The sequence below is a fragment of the Lissotriton vulgaris genome, chromosome 2_1, assembly GCF_964263255.1.
Source record: "Lissotriton vulgaris chromosome 2_1, aLisVul1.2, whole genome shotgun sequence".
Taxonomy (NCBI): Eukaryota; Metazoa; Chordata; class Amphibia; order Caudata; family Salamandridae; genus Lissotriton; species Lissotriton vulgaris.
The window spans coordinates 1,549,974,030-1,549,989,572 of NC_141687.1; the positions used below are offsets into that span (position 1 = coordinate 1,549,974,030).

The 15,543-nt window shown below is 47.0% G+C and overlaps 1 protein-coding gene across 1 annotated transcript in view; it reads left to right on the forward strand.

The window, feature by feature from the left end:
- The window catches only part of LOC147732882 (protein mono-ADP-ribosyltransferase PARP14-like), a 1,251,483-nt gene that overhangs the window by 1,068,298 nt on the left and 167,642 nt on the right, over positions 1-15,543 (forward strand). Inside the window, exon 16 of the mRNA XM_086957427.1 lies at positions 9,863-9,999. Within this exon, the coding sequence (XP_086813553.1) occupies positions 9,863-9,999 (137 nt within the window). The remainder of the gene's footprint in view (positions 1-9,862; positions 10,000-15,543) is intronic.

Below are 15,543 nucleotides of genomic sequence, written 5' to 3' on the forward strand. Positions count from 1 at the left end.
ACAGAAATTTTGACCAGAAGGAGTTGCATCTCTCCCTTCGATTATTCCTTTTCTCCACCTTTAGACTTCTTCTTGCCTCCCTTAGTTTACATAGTAATATTGGGTCCATTGGCTACCTTTTAAGGGTTCTCCAGGGCTGGTTAATCCTCCTTTTCACCCTCTTTATCAGGTGATTTATTCCCCTTCCTTGTGGGAGGAGCTAGTCTTGTGTATTGGATTATTTTTGTTGGCTAGGACGGGCAGAGCATGCTGACTTGCAAATTTTCCAGTAAACCTTCCCAACAAGACATTATGGGTGGATGCCAATAGTTGTTTGCATTCTGAGGCCAGGGTTGAGAGGGTATGTACTGCCGAGAGCAGCCTTACCGAGACTTTGATCCGGTAACTGCAAACAGCGCCTGCCATTTTGGATGCAAGGGGCTTACCGGCTTGAGCAACCTGGAGCGGTGCATCGGCGGGAGTTCACCCAGTGCTGGGAGTGAGTACACGGAGCCCCTCTGGGTCTAGAGGACCGTTTGGGACCCATTGGCCGGGTGCTGTGAGGCGGCAGAGCCCCTCTGGGTCTAGAGGACCGTTTGGGACCCATTGGCCTGGTGCTATGAGGCGTTAAAAGCTGGGTGCCTTACTTAAAGATGGCGCCCGGTTGAGACGCTCCATAGATAAAGGAGCAAGCAACAATTTACACAGTGACTCCTTGGCATCAATAGGGGCAACAAAAATACCAATCATCCTTTTGGGCACCTACTCAACCACCCCTACCAGGGAAATAGCAGGGAACACCGACAGCACAGCAGGTTGACCCCCAGGACTAATGGCAGACCCATCGTGAAGAGGTGAGGGGCAACTGAGCACTGTGGCACCAAGGGAGAAGAGACATACTGCACAACAGGAGGATGGATGCTAAGACAGGCCCCAGAATGACTCCACCCCACTAAAAGAATCACCCGGTAGGAGGAAAAGAGGTGAGGCTGCTAGGTCCCTACACCACTGAATTCGGGGAGACGCTGGACACCAGAGAGACTGGTACTGCTATAGGTCTCGTCTATGCTGCTAAAAAATCAGCAGAATAGTTTCCTCCTACTTTTCCATCGAAGCCGCCAAAGACTCACAGGTGCCGACAACAGGGGAAAACAACATGGCGAACTGCACATCATCCTCTGCACCCAAGAACTTACTATGATAACATCTGGATTGCTGATATGCAGTGTACTATAAACTTCTGTGAATCGTAAAAAAAAGAGTTCGAATTACTAACTGTGTGCTTCATGTCCTAGAATGGCCCTTGCTAGGCTTTTACCTTAGAGATGGGGCAAACTCAGTCCACAGAGAGAAAACAGTCTGTCCCCCAAACTGATGCTGCGTGTTCCCATTTAGTACTCTCTCTTCCTTTGTCTACTTCCTTTGCTCCCATCCCCTCTCTCCTGAATCTCTCCCCTTGCTTGCTACACCACCTAGCCCCCCCTTTTGTGCCCTGTTACAAAGCACTCCTTCTCCCCTTGTTGGGGAAAGATCCAATATTTATACTCTGGAAACTCAGCGAACCCGCTAAGAGAGTCCACAGTGCCAAGGGAGCCACTCACAGTTGAGGTATGGTATGGGACCCCTTGCCAAAGCACTCCCTCTCCCCTTTTTGGGGAAGGATCCAGTATGTAGACCTTGGAGTCTCAGAGACCACTCTGAGAGAGTCCACTGTGTATAGGGAGCCTCTCACAACAGAGATGGGGAAATGATACAACTTTCCCTGGGACCACAGTTGACTGGACTTTGGACGCAGCTTTGACTCGTCTTCCGGTTTGTGTCCCGTCACCCTTCCCTCCCCCTCCTCTTTTCATGCTGTGTCTCTCACCCTCCCCTCCCCTCCCCCATCTCCATTCTCTGTCTACTTCCCCTGCTCCTACCCCCTACCCTGAATCTCTTTCCTTGCCTGCTTTTTCCTTTACGTATATGTCCTTCTTGTTTTTCTCGACCTTACATGTAACTATGTGCCATGCTCTAATAACTGTGTAACCTTTGTAACGATGTAACCTGCAACTATGGTCTGATACTCATGTAAAGCGCTCTGATGCCTCAGGGTCTAGCCAGCGCTATATAAAACCTTTAAAATAAATAAATAAAAATAAATATGCACTTAGATCCTTTGATATGCTGGGGAGTCATAATTATACAGACCAATATTGAAGGTTTTCACTTGTGGTCGGTGATCAATATCCTTTTTTTCTCTAAAGCCAAAGGAGGAGATGGTGTTCAGCAGGGGGAGACTGCAAGATGTAATCAATTAACCCCTTCCATGCTGATGACGGCCCCCAGCCGCCATGGCACACAGTGCTCGTGTGCTGATGACGGCTGGGGGCCTTCATGACCACGCCCGCGATCGGAATGTCCAGCACAGGAGCGGAATTCCGGCCGCGGGCAAGGGGTTAAAGAAGAACCAGAACTTGATAATCATGAGAGGCCAGGTGGTTCACCTGGGAGTATATGACCGTTTAAAGCCCAAAGGCCAAGGTGTTCAAAATTGCCTTGTAAGGAGCGCCCTACCCTCTCTTGTCTTCTTTGTGCCACCTGGGGGAACTTGAGACGGAGTCATCCAGTGGCTAACTTGTGTCTCTGTAATCTCATTTTCAGGTAGTGCGCTCATTAGCCACATATTGAAGTTGCATGATATCATAAGGTCATTGCTGGACTTCTCCTACCTGAGGCCTATGGCGATGTTAATCAGCTGTTTAGAGACTTTTGTCCTTGACCTAGCGTTTGGGTGGATATAAACTTTTGCCAGTGTAATTCTCTTGGTTTGGTTGGAAGTTTTGAGTGATAGTCCTGCTACTTTTAGCCTTGCATCATCACTGTCTTGTTCCCATGAGTCAATTTCACTGTGATTGATACGTAAATGGCAAGACCACCCATAGAGCCCGATTCACAGAACATACTTAAGACAAAATCCTAAACTTACTGCCATTTTGGTATTCACAGAAGGCACTCACTCATTGATATGTAAGTGCCTTCGGTGAATACCAAAATGAGTAAGTGCCTTCGGTGAATACCAAAATGAGTAAATGGTAGTAAGTTTAGGAATTTGTCTTAAGTTAGTTCTGTGAATCGGGCCCATACTCTGCTCGTTTTTTCGTCGTTTGATTGCTGGCATGAAGTAATTTGTGTAGCCTTCTAGATGGTGAGCCTTCTATGACAAAATGTCTTGTCGTAGGACAGTTTTAGAAGACCGAGGTAATGTACTGTTTTCGGGTCTCCAAGCTTGTTTGCCAATCCTTTGATGTTCCAGGAGCATACCTGGAGTACCTGATCTGAAAGCTCCCTTCTACGACTGACATAATGTAAACCATTCCCATTTTTCATATATCAAAAGCCGCTTTTATTATAAATCTACTTTCAGTTTAAGTGTATGCCCTTAATCACTATATATCCATAGTCATTAGCAAATATGCATTTCTTCTAGGATTGCCATCAGAATGTATTAATGGCTGTCCATATTTCCCAAATGAGAAGTTGCCACCTCACTTGGTCATGAATAACTCCTTGATTAACAACCATTGTGGAGGAGATTGTTGGATCTGCTAAATTTTATACACCTTTTTCCTGTTACTCATCACGTTTTGGGTTTTAATTACAACAGTATGCTCTGATTTCATTTTCAGACTCTACCTGGAATAATTCCCTAGCTTCAATTGAGAAGTCTCTCAAAAATTCTGGCCAGAAATCCAATTACAGAGTCTGGCATTGGAAATTCTGTTGCGCTTTTAATCGCTTTTAAACAATCCTCATTCTTACCTGCTCTCCCGCCTTGGTCCAGCGCGGCTGTGTGCCGATTATTTGGAGGGTGTGGCAAAGCAGAGTGCAATTATCCACTCCTGGTTTTCAAAGAGGAGGGGATGGAGTGGAGGAGGAGTTTCACCGAGCAACACCCTACTTAACTTTGTTGTGCCAGCGGGCACGCCGAAGATGCGCCTAAGGCAAGCCCATCCGTGCCCTACTGGGTCCAGGGGCCAGGACCCCTGGCTGTGGGTTAACCCATCACGATGTTAAATAAACAGCGAATGAGCTAAAGAGCCTGATGCCACCCTTTATGGAGGCATGTAAACACAACGGATGTATGACGATACATCGCAAACTAAAACAACGCGTGCTTTTACAACGCGGTTTTTAGTTTGCATGTACCGTCACAACGCATGTTTTTTCAACGCATGGCATTAGTTCGCATTTCCTTTGAAATGCATGCTATATGCCTTTACATCGTCCTCAACTTTCCCGCATGTATTTAAATCGCAAAATATCCCCCAAACACTAACACACTACCCTACAAACATACAGTCCACAGTAATACTCTACAGTACATAATTTAAAACGAACCCAAAACAGTACTCAAAACAGGCCTCTACCCCTACGTACAGTCTGTCCCGGACCTGCTTACACAACCCTAAAGCCTAAACCAATACCATACACTACAACCCCCTGACACTACACTAAACCCTAAATTCTAAAACACTAGCATACACTACAACACCCTTACACTACCCTAAGCCCTAAAGTCCAAAACACTAGCATACACTACAACCCCCTTACACTACCCTAAGCCCTAAAGTATTAAACACTAGCATACACTACAACCCTCTTACACTACCCTAAGCCCTAAAGTATTAAACACTAGCATACACTACAACCCCCTTACACTACCCAAAGCCCTAAAGTATTAAACACTAGCATACACTACAACCCCCTTACACTACCCTAAGCCCTAAAGTCTTAAACACTAGCATACACTACAACCCCCTTACACTACCCTAAGCCCTAAAGTCTTAAACACTAGCATACACTACAACCCTCTTACACTACCCTAAGCCCTAAAGTCTTGAACACTAGCATACACTACAACCCCCTTACACTACCCTAAGCCCTAAACTCTAAAACACTAGCATACACTACAACCCCCTGACACTACCCTGAGCCCTAGCGCCTACACTACTACCACCTGAGACTACACTAAACCCTAATCCCACTTACTTCTCTCCTTCCTCGTGGTCTGTTCCCGTTCCCAGTGTCGCCGAGTCTCTGCTCCCGGTTCCTGCGTTGCTGTCTGTGCTCCGATGCCATTACATCACATGCGTTTTAAATGTGCATGCGATGTAATGGCCCGCGTCGTAAAGTGTACGCGTGGTTACGTCGCATGCGTTGTAACGCATGCGACGTAACGGACTGCGAAGTAACAGCCGCCTTGTAATGGCTGTTTCCCAAACACAACATACACGGAGACGAGGAAGAACTCTCCTGCCGCAATTGCAGCAAGGACTTAACCTCAACAATAATGAATACTCAACAGAGAGAAGGACTATCCTTCCCCCTGCTGAACTGTAGATCCCTAACTAAACATAAACATGAAATTCACGATGTACTGGAGGAAAAAAAACAGACGCCATGTTTTTGACTGAAAGCTGGCTTAATGACAGCCTGCCTACCCCTGATATCCTAGATACCTTACCGGAAGGCTAAGGCATAGCAAAACTGGACCGGGTTGGACAAAAGGGGGTGGGGGGGTTGCTTTACTCTATAAATCAACGTTAAAATGCGACATTAAAGAATCAGACCTTGATAAATGTTAGGGGATTTTTTCACGCTTTCAATAGCAGGTAACAATACCATAGCTGCTTTCCTGATTTACCGTCCTCCAGGGCCAGAAACACCATTCATAACCAGCTTAGGTGATAAAATCATACACACAGCCATACGTCACAGCAAACTCCTCATTCTAGGGGACCTTAATTTACACTTTGATTAAACTACTAGACCAGAGGCACAAACTGTGTGTAAAGACCTCATGATCTTCAACCTTGCCCAAAAAGTTCACACACCTACACATCAAACAGGACACATTTTAGATCCTATTTTCACTAACATAACTGACATGGAAGTGGGAGCATCTTGGCCAATCCCATGGTCCGATCACCACATAATCCCGTTTCAGATCCCACACACAAACCCAAGAATCCGCTTACCTAAAAAGTCTGTAACCCGTAGGAAGTGGGAGAAGTTTAATCCTGACTCGTTTACTCAGGCGCTACGAAAAAATTAGCCGGAGCTGGACAAGTATATTACCCTAACCAACAGACAAGTGGGATCATGGATAACCAAAGCGCTGAATAAAATAGCACCCTGGACGACCAAAAATACAAGAAGGGAGAGCATCTCAGCTCCATGGTTCAATGACACCTTAATAAAGACAAACAAAAGTGCAAACAGTTGGAACGCAGGTGGCTTAAGAACTACTGCGCAAACATTAAAGGAGAAAATAAGCAACAAAAAACATACTATGCTCTGATAAAGAAAACTCGTTGTGAGTTCTACACTGGGAAGATTGTAATGGCCAAAAACTCCTCAAAAGAGATGTTTGTCATATTAAAATCCCTACAATCACTAGATAGACTAACAGAACCCCCCCTCCACATCAGAGGAATCCTGCAATAGAATTGCCTTCTTCTTTGCAGAGAAAGTGACAAAAATCTATGATATTTCCCTAAAGAAGCACGCCAGGCCACTAGCTCCAAAGACACTACAGCCACAGTAGTCAAAGTTGCAACCCTAGAGGAATTTATAATACCATAGTCAGATGTAATAAGGAAATGGAATCAAATCAGGTTCACCTAGGGACCCAACCCTGTCCCGAAATCCTATTACAAGGAGCAAAATGTATTGTACCTTTCATATCAGAACTTATCTCCCGCTCCGTCCAATCGGGGGAAGTTCGCTATGAATGGAAGCAAGCTATGGTCCGCCCATTAAGGAAAAAAACCCAAATAGATTATGAGGTACTAGATAATCTACGTCCCATCTCGCTCCTACCTTTCTTTGCTAAAATCGCAGAAAAAATAGTTAACACTCCGCTCACAAAACACAGCAATAGTAATGACCTACTGCACTGCTCACAGTCAGGTTTTGGTGCCACACACTCCACTGAAACCGCCTTGCTCCTGGCCACAGAGACTCTAAGACAACGGGCGGACGAAGGACACACAGCTGCACTGATCCTGTTGGACCTCAGTGCAGCATTTGATACAGTCTCCCATGGCCTTCTCCTACAGAGATTAGAATCTTCTGGTATCAGGGGTATGGCTCTGAGCTGGATGAAATCCTTCCTGGTGGAAAGAAGTTTCACGTCCAAGAGATCTCCCCTATTACAATGAGTTCCCCAGGGATCAATACTGAGCCCCACATTGTTCAACCTATATATGGGACCCCTTGCTAATATAGTGGAAGGCCACAAAGTGTCCATTGTATCTTACGCTGACGATACTCAATTCATCGTCACACTATCGCAAAACCCAGAACATATTGCACATCAATTTTCCCAATGTATGGGGGAAGTAACAGCATGGATGGCAGACCACTCCTTAAAACTTAATGGCAGTAAGACAGAAGTGATGGTAATGGCAAGAGCACCTTCTATCTGGACATCAGCTTGGTGGCCAGAAGCACTTGGCCAGCTCCCAACCCCTAAAATCGAAGTCAAGAACCTTGGAGTATGGCTTGACCCCAACCTGACATATGAAAATCAAATCCGAAAAATAACAGGCAAACGTTTCAGAACGCTGAAAACCCTACCGAAAGCCATTGACCTACTACTGGTTCAAGCCAGAAAAAGTATAATACGTGCAGTGGTCACCTCTCAGATTGACTACGGCAGTGTTCTATACCTAGGTGTAGCAAATAAAGGCTGATGAAGCTGCAATCAGTCCAAAACGCCGCTGCCCAGCTAGTGCTGAATCTACCTAAAAGATCGTCCAGCACAAAGGCCCTGGCCAAATTGCATTGATTGCCTGTGCTTCTGCCATCATACCTTAGCAAATAAAGGCCCAAATTATCTACAAGACATGATTACACCCTGTACCGCCAATAGAAGCCTAGGATCTGAAGGAAAGTCATTGGTAATAGTACCCACATTTAGGAAGGCCAGGCTAGGTGGCTGCTCTTTCAAATACCTGGCAGCAAAACATTGGAATTCATTACCAATGGATTTGACGAAAGAGCCATGTGAAGCTGCCTTTAGGAAAAGGTTGAAAACGTGTTTTTTCTCCCACCTATATACCAGAATAGACCTTGAAGCATGACAGTAGGGCTCTCCTGCCTATCTTCTGTCATTTCTGAGTTTCTAATCGGCGCGGGGACACACCGATGGTTTAACCAGGCGCTCAACAAATGCTGATGATGATGAATGATGTGGCAGTAACCAGAGACGCGGAGATCCTTAAGGAGGGTCCCTGGGATCTCTGTTGCCCGAGCAAGACATGAAGAGTTGTGAAGAAAAAAGTTGTGACAATGCCATTTTATTTCTAATGGCGGTGAAGCCACTATTGTTTCTGGATTTCCGTCAAAGAGAAGTATTGAGTATGAACTTCGTAACAAGCATCTCAGACCATGAGGAAGATAGTATATAATATATTTAACAATGGCTGCTTTACTGGCAAAACATTTTGCATACTACCAAAATTCCCTAAGAGGCATCAGATAGAAAATGAGAACAAGGTTTGAGTTGTCTATAATGTCACTTGGACCCACAAGGTGGAAAACTCTGTTACTGGCAACTACCAATGCACACTTTCATGTTGTGTATGCCGCCCAAGTCACGAAATAACAATACGCTCTCAATGCTTAAATAAACAGCACAGGTGTAGAGGAGTCACAGAAGAGCCGTACACAACATGTCACCGTCCTTAAAAGTACCTGGAACCATGGCCCTCACCGATCTCAGGCAAACCCTTCACTTAGGCTCCCCATCCCAAAAAATACTCGCATCCTGCAACTCTACAAGATTCTCCCCTTCTTAATCCCCCACAAAAAATAAATAACTAGTGAGTTGACAACCATCCCGCTTACCTTCAGCTGAAACCTCTTGCACCCTCTGCCAATATGAAATAATTACCTGGCTGCATGCCACCCTGCCAAACCTGCCTTACTGAAGCTATGCTCTCTAACCTGAGAGGGAGAACCGGTGCATCATTGAGTGTGGCTCTGTAAGACTCGTTTGTCAGCGCAGCATGCTTATCCGTGTCAGCCCAGTTCAGTGCAGCTTACAGAATATGTAGTGGGAGGTGACCCAGGAGCACAAGCCAACCCCTCACTCTCCCTCCCCCAACCCCCCAAAAACCTACAGTCTCATCTGAGGGTGGTGGGTCACTATCCCTCAGAGCGATAACTTCATAGCCCAGGTATTGCTACTCTGACAGAGCAATGCATAACAAAGTTTACAGCTTGTGTGTATGCTAACAAACTTACGTGTTATGCTAACATATACTATACGGTGCACCAAATGACATTCATAAACCATAATCGATAGACCAAAGGCAAAAAATCTTTTAATTTTTGCCAACGGTTTTCGTCCAAATAATGAACTTTTTTAGGGCAACATATGACAAGAAACGATGTCACAACCAATAATGTGACTTCCTCATTCACTCTCTTAGAGGTAAGTCTCCAGTCTATTAAAATCCACAGCAACCAACAGCTCTTAAGCCATTTCACCAGTCCATTAATTCAGGACATGTAGAGCTATGACCCAGCCAGACTCACCTCAAATTTTGAAAGCTGGGGATCCAAATAAAGTGTAGGGGTATAACAGTTAGACCCCATGCAAAAATCCCAGGGTGGGAAATCTCGAAATTCCGAGACGACTGTCCGGTATTGCACCTCTCAAGGCTATGGTAATCTATGTATGTAGTTCCTGTCCAAAAGCGTTGTGATGGAGAGGATATTTATGTTTAACAAATATGAACTTCACTTGAATTTACTAAGGTTTTATGAGTAAAAATAAGAATTGTTTTAGCATATGTTTTTCAGCTTTGTTGGTCTTTTTTTTTTTACCTAGGAGAGAATGATATCCCTGCACATTGGGAATCGGTGGGTGCCAACAATCTAAATCTGGTACCATTATTACCACAAACAAATGAATATAAGGATGTAGAAGCCCTGTTTAAGAAGACTTGTACTCAAACTATACAAAAGGTAAAGATTCATGATACCAATGTGTTGTCAGTCAAGGAGACATTGTTTGCTGTTTTGCCTTTTTTTGTATTCTGAAGTGTCTAAATTTCAGGTTAACTACTTGGATAGCAAGGTATTTCTTTATATTGCTTGTGTTTTTTTTCATTTACATCGTGTTGCCAAGAATTGTCTTTGTTTCAATATTTTACTAATGTTCACAAATGTAAATCTTTAACTGCTGAGGATGTTATTATTATTATTATTATTAAAAAATTTTGTAGAGCGCGTAGTCACCCTGAGGTATCCCAGCGCTGAAGATCCCTACACCAGTGGGGGCGGGGGTGGAAAGAGGGGGACAGTGATTTTAAACAGTAGCAATTTTAAACAAAAGTGATTTTTTTAAATCGAGGTAGTTAAAAGTTTAAGGGAACAAGTGAGTTTTGAGTCGTTTCCTGAATCGTAGGTAGTTTGATTCTTTCCGCAGGTCTCGAGGGAGGGCGTTCCATAGGCGCGCTGTGTGGATCGAGAAACGTCTTCCACCCGTGCGGGCTTTCTTGAATCTAGGCACGGTGATGAGGGACTCCTTGTCCGATCGAAGAGATCTAGGGGCTTTGTAAGGTTGTATAAATTTCCTCAGAATGGGGGGCCCTGATTCTGCAGTAGCCTATGGGCCAGGCTTAAGGCTTTGAATGTTACTCGTTCCCTCACTGGGAGCCAGTGAAGGAGCTTCAGAGCAGGTTTGGCTGAGGCTCTGGCAGGAGTATGCGTGAGGATCCGGGCGGCCGCATTTTGAATTTTCTGCAGTTTGTTTAGGGTTGCTTCGGGTGCACCCAGGTATATAGCATTGCTATAGTCAAGCCTGGACAGTATGAGGCCTTGGATGAGAAGTCTTTGCGATGTGGGTGGAAGGAGGGGCAGGATCTTTCTCATCGATTTGAGTAGCCCGAAGCAGGTGCCTGCTACTTTTTTGGCCTGCGTGGTGAATGAAAGATCTGTTTCAATCCATACTCCCAGGCTTTTTACTTCCTGTTTAGGGGCGGGGGGGGGGTCCCAGACAGGGTGGCCATATGTTCAAAGGGAAGGTGAGTCCTTTCTGACCCAGAAGGAGAATGTCAGTTTTAGAACCATTCAGCTTTAGGGCTGAGTTATTCATCCACCCTTGGATCTGCGTCAAGCAATTGAATAGGTCCGCTGGCTGTTGACTAGGGTGGGAAAGGGAGACAACTAGTTGTGTGTCATCCGCATAACTGACAATGCTCACTCCGAACGGGATGACGACCTCCTCCAATGGGGACATATAGATGTTAAACAATGTGGGGCTCAGGGAGGAGCCCTGAGGCACCCCACATTGGAGGGGTGTATCGGAGGAGCGGGTGTTGTTTTCCCAGATCTGGAAGGAGCGTTGGGCCAGAAAGGAGGAAAGCCAGGATAGAGCAGTGCCTTCTACTCCTACCTTCTTGAGCCGTTTGACCAGAAGTTGGTGGTTGACGGTGTCGAAGGCCGCGCTCAGGTCGAGGAGGATCACTGCCACTGATCCTCCCTCGTCTAAGAGCGCTCTGGCCTCCTCCACTGCAGCCAGGAGGGCGATGTCGGTGCCCTGTCCTGGGCGGAAACCTGTCTGCGAGTTTTTTAGCAGATTATTGGATTCAAGAAACTGGGAGAGTTTCTTATTCACCAGTTTCTCGGCAACCTTGCTGGTCCCGGGGAGGAGGGATATTGGTCGGTAGTTGGCCTGTTCAGCTGGGTCCAAGGAGGGTTTTTTTAGCAGCGCCTTAACGACTGCCGCTTTCCAACTAGGGGGGACAACTCCCTGTTGAAAAGAAGCGTTAATCAGCTTGGTGAGGGGGGGATGATAATGGGAGCGACTTCCTTAAGGGTCCGTAGCGGTGCGGGGTCCCTAGGAGATCCGCTTTTGATCGATGTGAGCGTATTCTCTACTTCTTCGTTGGTTATTTGTCCCCAGGAGGCTAGGCGAGGGGCGATTGCAGTGTCAGGGGGATCGTCGGTCTCGCTCGGATTAGTCGGGGGGATGGAGTCAAGAATTTTTTGGATTTTTTCTTGGAAAAAGCTGGCTAGCTGACTACATTTTTCCTGGTCTGCCTTTGGATCTGGGGGGTTTCTAGGGGTGGGGTCAGGGACCTTAAGGAGTTCTTTCAGGATGGTATAGGTTTCTTTGCTCGAACAGGCGGCTTTTTCGATTCGTTCCTGAAAGAATCGACTTTTTGTCTTGTCGATCACAGATTTGTAAGCTGATAAGGAGGTGGAGTAGGCGTCCTTGTTAGCGTTTGATTTCTCCTTCCTCCATGACCGCTCAGCTCTTTTGCAGTCCTGCCGCAGCGACTTAAGCTCTGGAGTATACCATGGGGCTGAGGGTATACGTTTATTGTGTCTGAGGGTGGTGGTTTTGGGGATAAGTGTGTCCAGGGAGGAAGTGATCCAGGAGCAAAACTGTTCATCGGCCGTTATGGCGTCGGAGGAAAGCACTGGGGTTGTATTAGAGAGGATGTCCGACCATTCTGATGGTATGAGTTTATGCCATCGTCTGTCAGTGACTTTGATTTTCGCAGGCTGGGTGGTCACAGTAGGGGCCTCCCATGAAAAGGGGACTAGAAGATGATCAGTCCATGGCAGTGGCAAAGGTGGACTGGTGGTGATATTGGCATTGGTGAGGACGGGATCTAATAGGTGTCCCTTATCGTGGGTGGGTTCATTATTGACCAACCTGATATTAAGTGACAGAAGGTCCACTAGTAGGTCCGAGGCAGACCGGTCAGTGGGATCTGTAAAGTGAAGGTTCAAGTCGCCCACGATGAGAAAGTTGGAAACAGAGGCGGCTAGTTGAGAAGCCGTTTCGGTGACTGCATTGAGAAATTTCCCAAGAGTACCTGGGGGCCGATAGATCAGGAGTCCCGAAAGGGAATGCGTCGGGGAAGATTGAAGGGAGAAGTGGCAGCTTTCGGAGTTATCAATTTGGGCGTCACTAATTCTGCAGGTAAGATGTTCCCGGTAGATTATGGCCAACCCACCTCCTCTTCCTTTTGGTCTATGGAGGGTTTGGATGTGGTAACCTGGGGGAAGGGCGGATACAGCGTCCGCATCGGTGCTGTCAGAAAGCCAGGTTTCTGTAAGAAATAATGCATCCAAGCCTTGGTCTTGGATCAACTCATTGATTTCGAGTGCATGCTTGGGGAGGGAACGACAGTTGAGAAGACCCAGTTGATGTGCTGCCATTATATTTTAAAAAAACACAGTTGATGGACAGAATGTAGAACAATGTCATACATTCACCCCAGTACAAGGATCTGGGCCTAAATCCATTGTTTTTTTGCACTCCACACCACCCTGGGTTAGACACTGGCTATATTCAAATCAGCTCTGACCCTGTGCCTCATGGGAACAGTCCAGTCCGAACTACCAAGCCATGTCTTTCCCAGACCGGAATCAAGCATCCAAGGACCGGTTTCTGGCGATCAGCCTTCATCAGCCTGGATAGCTTGACTCCAGTGGTGTGGAGAGCCTGGTACTCACGTCTGAGCATCCCCAGCACACTCGGGGTGAAAATTGTAAAAAACACAGTTGATGGACAGAATGTAGAACAATGTCATACATTCACCCCAGTACAAGGATCTGGGCCTAAATCCATTGTTTTTTTGCACTCCACACCACCCTGGGTTAGACACTGGCTATATTCAAATCAGCTCTGACCCTGTGCCTCATGGGAACAGTCCAGTCCGAACTACCAAGCCATGTCTTTCCCAGACCGGAATCAAGCATCCAAGGACCGGTTTCTGGCGATCAGCCTTCATCCGCCTGGATAGCTTGACTCCAGTGGTGTGGAGAGCCTGGTACTCACGTCTGAGCATCCCCAGCACACTCGGGGTGAAAATTGTAAAAAACACAGTTGATGGACAGAATGTAGAACAATGTCATACATTCACCCCAGTACAAGGATCTGGGCCTAAATCCATTGTTTTTTTGCACTCCACACCACCCTGGGTTAGACACTGGCTATATTCAAATCAGCTCTGACCCTGTGCCTCATGGGAACAGTCCAGTCCGAACTACCAAGCCATGTCTTTCCCAGACCGGAATCAAGCATCCAAGGACCGGTTTCTGGCTATCAGCCTTCATCAGCCTGGATAGCTTGACTCCAGTGGTGTGGAGAGCCTGGGACTCACGTCTGAGCATCCCCAGCACACTCGGGGTGAAAATTGCAAAAAACACAGTTGATGGACAGAATGTAGAACAATGTCATACATTCACCCCAGTACAAGGATCTTTTTATTCATAGCAAAAGTACCGACCCATGCTTGTGAACAGGGCAGTCGCCGAGCAGTTCTATATCTGAACTTTACGCTTGCGAGCCTTGGTCTTGGGCTCAGTGAGTGGAGTGTCTGCGAGATGCAGCAATCTTAGGTATCGGGGGCAACTCAGCTCCCTGAATTCCCCGGTGAGCAAAGTCAAGTATGGCCGCCAGAGTTCTGCGAACTCCTCGCTTCTCCCCGCCGCTGTCAGGGATAGTTTCTCCATCCCCAGAATTGTCCAAAGTCTATGTAGCCAGCCGAGTTGTATGGGGGGCTGTGGGTCTCTCCAACGGGCCACAATGTTCTGCACTGCGGCCCCCAGTGCGATGGCAATCAACCTCCCTCTCATGGATTTCAGGGGATACATCAGCGCATTTGGTAAGCCAAGGAGTATATGGGCAGGGAACCTAGGGAGCTGGGTGTCTAAGTGCGCGTCTACGAGATCTAGGATGGTGGACCAGTATTGCCGCAGCCGCTCGCAACCCCATAGCAGGTGCTCAAGCGTTCCCCGCTCCCCACATCCCCTCCAACAGCGATCGCTTGCTTGGGGATCCCAGCGGTGGATTCGCGCTGGGGTATGGTACCAATATGTGGCTACTTTAGTCAGGGTCTCTGTGAGGCCGGTGTGGTAGGCCGAGTGCCTGGCCCTGTGGTATACCCCTTCCCATTCTTTGCGCGTGAGTTGCCTCCCCAAGTCTTCCTCCCACCTAGCCTTCCCCAAGTTATAGGTGTATATGTTGGAGAGGAGCAAGTGTTGATATAAATCTGAGAGTAATTTCTTCTCGGATGTGCGCGTGAGAAGCCATTTCTCGTACGGCGTGAGGAAACGCTGCGCTCCTGGCCTAATGGCGGGGTGTAGGACCCAGTGTCAGACCTGCAAGTAGGGAAGTCGGTCAGCCTCTTGTATCCCATACTCCTCCTTCACCTTCTGAAAGGAGAGGACGCCCTCAAGATTGAACATGTGGCCCGCCTCCCTACAGGGAGTAGTTCTCCATGTCTTAAAAAGCTGTGGATCAAGGCCAGGCGTAAAGTCGGGGTTCCCGAATATTGGCGTCAGTGGGGAAGGAAACGAGGTGAGCTCTCTCCGGACGGCCACCTGGTCCCACACTTTCATCACCGTACTTGTAATGTATGATGCATAGAGGTTAGGTGGCCTGTGACGCCGCGGTAAAAAGGGTACACCTTGGAGGGGTCGGCCAGCTACTGCTTGGTCTTGGATGAGCCGATGCTTGCTGGACTCAAGTTGGTACCATTCCACCAG